The sequence below is a fragment of the Amphibalanus amphitrite genome, unplaced genomic scaffold (genome assembly GCF_019059575.1).
Source record: "Amphibalanus amphitrite isolate SeventyFive unplaced genomic scaffold, NRLGWU_Aamphi_draft 001457F_arrow, whole genome shotgun sequence".
NCBI classification, from domain to species: domain Eukaryota; kingdom Metazoa; phylum Arthropoda; class Thecostraca; order Balanomorpha; family Balanidae; genus Amphibalanus; species Amphibalanus amphitrite.
In genome coordinates, this window is record NW_024882950.1 from 90,498 (window position 1) to 96,640 (window position 6,143).

A 6,143-nucleotide genomic window follows, 5' to 3' on the forward strand; every position below is an offset into this window, starting at 1 on the left:
CACTGTGTACAGCCTCAGTCACATAAGGGAGAGAACCTCCACAGAGTATGACATGCCGTCCTTTCTCCCTCCCACAGTCTGCCGGTGGCGGCACTGCCGACGATGACGAGCTGCTGGTCTCGCTGCCCGACTCGCCGCTGCTGCTGCTGCTGCCGACAAAGGACGCCAATGACCCGTTCCAGCTGCAGCGCAGCCTGCACCTGTACCGGCCCAGATACGTCGTGCTGTACGATCTGGATGTGGCCGTCATACGGTCCATCGAGGTGAGGGCGGCTGAGTGTGGTGATTGGCGGGATGATGGATACATGGAAGGCCATTACCGCGCGCCAGGGTAAGTTTAAGTCAGCTTCGCTGTAATTGGGTGTAATTTGATTACATCCGATGTATTGAAAAATTAGGAGGTTGGAAACTGACGCAAAAAAGCTTGATAGTTCTTATTGAGTATTTTCACAGGGTTAAGGTTATGTTTTTTTTTCAGGTCAATAGAGTCCACTGCAGGTCCTAATGGGTGAAATTTTGCGATTTTCTTAACTTTGCTGGACGCCGAAACTTAAAAACCGACTTAATTATTGCCGTTGCCGTGCTTCTACGATAGCTTTTTCATGAAGTAGCTTTGATCATTTTTACGGTGACTTTACAATGATGCTCTCGACATAGATGCGTACAGACTGCAGTACCCACCCGCACATTCCCACTTTGACCGTCTGTGCCCTCACACGCCACCCAGGTGCACCAGGCGGCCACGCCGGAGCGTCAGCTGCGTGTCTACACCCTGCTCTTCTCTGGCACCAGCGAGGAGCAGGCTTACCTCACCGCCCTGCGCACCGAGAAACAGGCCTTCGAGTACCTCATCTCGGAGAAGGCCTCCATGGTGGTCCCCGAGGAGCGCGAGGGACGCGACGACACGAACGCCGACCTGGAGCGCGGCGCGGCGCAGCCGGAGCCGGCGGCGGCCAGTTCGCGGCGCGGGGGCGCGGCGCCGCCGCCGCCGGCCGAGCCGCCGCGCGTCATCGTCGACATGCGCGAGTTTCGCTCGGAGCTGCCGTCGCTGCTGCACCGGCGTGGCCTGGAGATTGTGCCGGCCACCATCGAGGTCGGAGACTACATCGTCACGCCCGAGCTGTGCGTGGAGAGGAAGTCGGTGAGCGACCTGATCGGCTCGCTGATGTCGGGCCGGCTGTACGGACAGGCGCTGGCTATGAGCCGCCACTACCGGCGGCCGCTACTGCTCATCGAGTTCGACCAGTCCAAGCCGTTCACGCTGCAGGTCAGTAACCAGTCATGGGATGCGGTGTGATCGGTGCTGGGACCCACTGACGGGGGTGGATTGGGCGGCGAAGCCTGAGAGCAATCAGTTCAATAATTGCCAATTATAATTGGCATGGCCATATTACCAAATATGGTACACCAACTTAATGGTATACCAAAATATATGGTATGACCATTTCTGTTGTTAGCCTGCTTTCTCTTTCGTGGAAAAATAGAGCTGTCTCGCATACCTATAGGCTGCTTATTTACAAGTTCGTCCCTCAGTCTCAGCCCCACAGCCAGATATATAGTGGCTCTAACACTGTCTCCGAGTAGCTGCTGACCGTCTGTCTCTCTTCAGGGCAAGTATTACCTGTCTAGCGACATGTCGTCGGCGCAGGTGGTGAGCCGGCTGCAGCTGCTGACGCTCCACTTCCCGCGGCTGAGGCTCATGTGGTGTCCGTCTCCGTACGCCTCTGCCGAGCTGCTGCACCAGCTGAAGGAGGGCGCCGGAGAGCCCAGCCTGGCCGAGGCGCGCTCGGCCACCGCTGACCGGACAGACACGCTGGCGGAGGACAGGGTTAATCCACAGGTGAGAGAGCTAGACAGAGGACAGGGTTAATTCACAGGTGAGAGAGAAAGACTAGACAGAGGACAGGGTTAATCCACAGGTGAGAGAGATAGAGGGCAGGGATAATTCACAGGTGAGATATAAACAGAGGACAGGGTTAATCCACAGGTGAGATTTACATAGAGGACAGGGATAATCCACAGGTGGGATATAGACAGAGGACAGGGTTAATTCACAGGTGAGATTTGCAGAGTACAGGGTCAATCCAGTGGTGAGATATGGTCAGATGACAGGGTCAATCCACTGGTGAGATATGAACAGATGACAGGGTCAATCCAGTGGTGAGATATGAACAGGGGCGGGGTTAATCCACAGGTGAGGTATAGACAGATGACTGGGTTAATCCCCAGGTGAGATATGGACAGATGACAGGGTCAATCCACAGTTAAGATATACCTAGACAGTGGGCAGCTGGCTCAGGGGACAGGCCGGTCGACCCGCAGTTCCGATACTGTAGAGATAGGGATAGTCCACAGGTGTTATGGTACTCTGTCCTTGGAAAAGATGTGAAATTCGAGTAGATTTGGAATGCTTTTTTTTTGAAGGAATGCTCTCCTTGCTTAACACGCGCACTGCAGTTGTTTTCACCCCCCCCCCCTCTGGTTTTTTCGCTGTAACTCAAAAACCAGTGAAGCTACGACTTTGAAACTCTGTTTAGCTATTCATGAAACAATTTTACATCACCTCTGAAAAAATTAGTGTTAGGTCATGCAAGCTCAGGTCACCAGGTCACGATAAGTGACCTCACCTCGTAAAAAGTTTGACGCTGTGCTACATCCACACCATTTGACTGAATGCTATGTAACTTTCAGAAACATATAAGGAGACCATAAGGAACATTTTGTATATTTCGAAATTTTTATTTCTGTGACCTTAGGTCAGGTCACTTTTTGGGGCCCGGCATGCAATTCAACGGTCACCAACGGTTTTTCTTCAATAACTTTTAATTGAATAGAGATAGAGACTCCGTTCGACGGTTATCGTGTTTGTCTCGTCAATGCGGATCGAATGATATGCAAACATGACCTATTTCGGTCAGGTCATGACCTTGAGCTGAGGTCAACTTTTGAACTTGACCTTTCGAGGTCATATTATATACCATTCGATGCGCCTTGACGAGCTAAGAACGATGGTATGTGAATTATTTCTCTATCTCTTCGGGAAGAAAAGTTATTGCAGAAAAAGTATTTCCGGAAAATTTGCAATATTGATCTGACATTACATGACCTCTATAGGCTGAACTGTTGACCTTAGGTCAAATCTGAGGACAGCTTAGCGAAAGAGCGTTTCAACAGCTATCGAATGCTTTTTTCGCAACTTTCTAGCTCATCTAGTTCCCGAGATAAAGCGGGAAATATGGAGGGATGTCGAGGTCGCTAAAAAATCGCAACATTTTGAGTTTGGTGACCTCTGATGACCTCGTTTTTGACCTGACCCAAAAATGATCTGAGTATTTCTTGTAGATCTCATCTCAACCTATCCAACGCCGTTTACCGCTTGTCGCTACGTTGCGCCGTTTTCGAGATCTCAGGGGAGGGGGGTTCAACACCCCCCCCCCCCTCCTGCAGTTCGTGTTCGGCTCAGACCCGCTGCAGTGCGCGTGTTAAGGCAGTGAACTTTACGAGCTGGCCTGAGATCCGACTTTGTTGGTTTTGCTAAAAAGTGTTGATGTTTTCACTTGTGTTTCACTTGTGATGTTTTCACCATGGACTAACCAGTCGTACTATTCCGTCAGGTACGCGACTTTGTCAGCAAGCTGCCCGGGGTACGACAGAAGACGCTGTACGCCCTGCTGAACAAGATCGACTCGCTGCTGGACCTGCTGGAAATGTCCGAGGTAGGTGGCCGGTGGGCGCACACTGTCCTGACTGGACCGGGTAGGAACTAACTGGCACGAAAAGTCCGCTCGTTTTGGGTTAGTTTAGGACCCATGCCTTTTCGATCCAAATTGTATGTTTCCGACGATACTTTTAAAGGGGCATTGCACTTGCATGTTTAAATCATGCTGCCCTACAGACCTTTTTTTGTGTTGCTTTCTACACACGCATAGTTCGCGTGTTTATGCTGTGTAGCTAGCATTGTTTATACCGCTAGCATTCTGCTGGACTGCTTGTTATGGTATCACCCCTCCAATACTGACTGTGTCGTGTGTGTGGGTCGTTCTTCAGGAGGCGCTGTCGGAGGTGCTCGGATCGCCCACGGATGCCTCCCAGCTCCACCAGGCTCTGCACGGTAAGCTGTCGGCTCCGGCACCGGGCGACACGAGCGCCGCCAAGCGGCCGGCGACGACAACTACCGCCGGCCGCGGCCGGGCCGCACGGCCACGCTTCTGGCGGGGCAAAAAGAAAAGCTGAGACACAGGCGGTGGCTAAGGTGCGGCTCCTGAATGTTCTTTATTTTCACTGGATGTGATGTGATTGTCACAGTATCTACAGCAGCTCAGGAGCCGATGCGTTGGCTTACCTGTCAGCATTGATTCAGAGGATGAAGCCATAGGCCAGCTAGATGTGGTGTGAAAACCATGTGATTTGTCGTGATCATGTTCCCGATGTTTGTAATGCAGGGTCGATTATTTTTCTAACCAGGCTCTGGCTCATATCACCCCGTTACTGTGCGGTTCTGCCCCCCGTGCCGGCAGTTTACCATGCGGTGACGCCTGGGGGTGAAATGTGCCCGCCGCCTACCGACGATGACGTATTGCGGTGGTGATTTGTTCAACTAGTTTTGTTAGATTTATCGAATACATGCCTTTCAGAATAAATGTGTTGATGGCAGGGTTGTGCTTGACTCATGAGTCGAGTCAGAAATTTGACTCAACTCTGACTCAAATGAGTCAGATTTGAGTCGAGTCGGATAAAATGTTGAGCTGTTGAGTTGAGTCAGAGTTGAGTCGGACAAAAATATTAACCCGCGCCCTGCTGGGGGGGGTGTTTGAACACCCCCCTTGTGGTTTTTCGCGAATATCTCAAAAACGGCGGCGCGGAGCGCCGCCGTTTTTGGTACACCTTATTATACATCAATTCTACACATGTTGTGAAAATTTCAGACCAAGGTCATTCAAGGTCAGGTCACCAGGTCACTTGAAGTGACCTCACCTCATAAAAAGTTTCAATGTCTGTCATAGCTACACCGAGTGACCGATCGCTTTGAAACTTTCAGCGATTGCTAAGAGCAATAGCATGTAAAAAACGTATATCTCAGAATTTTGATATTGATGACCTAAGGTCAGGTCAATTTTGCGACCTCCCCATTATAAGTCAATGGGAGAAAATTGAAATGCGCCTCTTTTGGACGAAAGACATTATAAACACTCCCAAACACCGAATTACAAGTGCTTTAGACACACTGAACATGAAAATGGTGTCCGTGAACCTTGTTTATGCCCTGAGGTCATCTTAGGTCACGAATGGTATCTAACAGTTTTTCGCAAATAACTTTTGATAGAGGCATGCTAGAGCGATGAAAACGCCTTAGATGTGTTCAGCTCGACGATACGGATCGACTGATATGCAACATGACCCTTTCCGGTCAGGTCATGACCTTGACCTGAGGTCAAATTTTCAAGTTGACCTTTCAAGGTTAAGTTATAGTTCATTCGATGCGTTTTGACGAGAGGAACACGATGCTGGTAAAAGTAAGCTCGTACAAGGCTTGGGTCAAAAGTTATTGCAGAAAAACTGTTTCCGAAAAAAATCGGCTATTTTTGCAGTTTTTGCCCCCTGCAGGCAAAACCGTTGACGTTAGGTCAAATCTGAGATAATTACTCAGAAAGGGCGTTAATAGGGCTATCGAATGCGCTTTTCCGCGGCGCTGTAGCTCTATTGGTTCCCAAGTTATGCGCTGGCTTCTTGGAAATTTTCGACATTCGACCTGGAAATCGGCGAAATTTTGCCTTCAATGACCTCTGGTGACCTGACCTTTGACCTGACCAAAAAATTGACCGAAGTGAATTCGTCATTATTTTTTACGCTCTTTCGAACGCCGCCTTCCGCGTATCGCTACGTGGCCCAGGAGCCGAGTTACAAGGGGGGTGTTCAAACACCCCCCCCCCCCAGCAGGGCGTGGAAATCCAGGACCCCCAGCCGGGCGCGGGTTAAGAGCCCAATTTTTTTTGCTTAAGTAGGTCAGCGGTCAGATCAAGGTCAGGTCAAGGGTACAAGATGCAAGTTTCTACAGTATCGGCCTTGCACCGTAGTTGCCGAAGAATGGACTGAGACTGATTGCCCAAAACGTGTTCTTAGACTACCAAGGCAATATTCGTTGC

The 6,143-nt window shown here is 50.3% G+C and overlaps 1 protein-coding gene across 4 annotated transcripts in view; it reads left to right on the forward strand.

Moving 5' to 3' along the window:
* Positions 1-4,383, forward strand: part of LOC122373193 (DNA repair endonuclease XPF-like) — a 44,640-nt gene extending 40,257 nt beyond the window's left edge. For all 4 annotated transcript variants that reach the window (XM_043351033.1, XM_043351032.1, XM_043351034.1 and 1 more), the window contains 5 exons: positions 78-263; positions 728-1,267; positions 1,610-1,840; positions 3,615-3,716; positions 4,048-4,383. In XM_043351033.1, the coding sequence (XP_043206968.1) occupies positions 78-263; positions 728-1,267; positions 1,610-1,840; positions 3,615-3,716; positions 4,048-4,233 (1,245 nt within the window). In that variant the 3' untranslated portion in view covers positions 4,234-4,383. The remainder of the gene's footprint in view (positions 1-77; positions 264-727; positions 1,268-1,609; positions 1,841-3,614; positions 3,717-4,047) is intronic.
* The last annotated feature ends 1,760 nt before the right edge of the window (positions 4,384-6,143 follow it).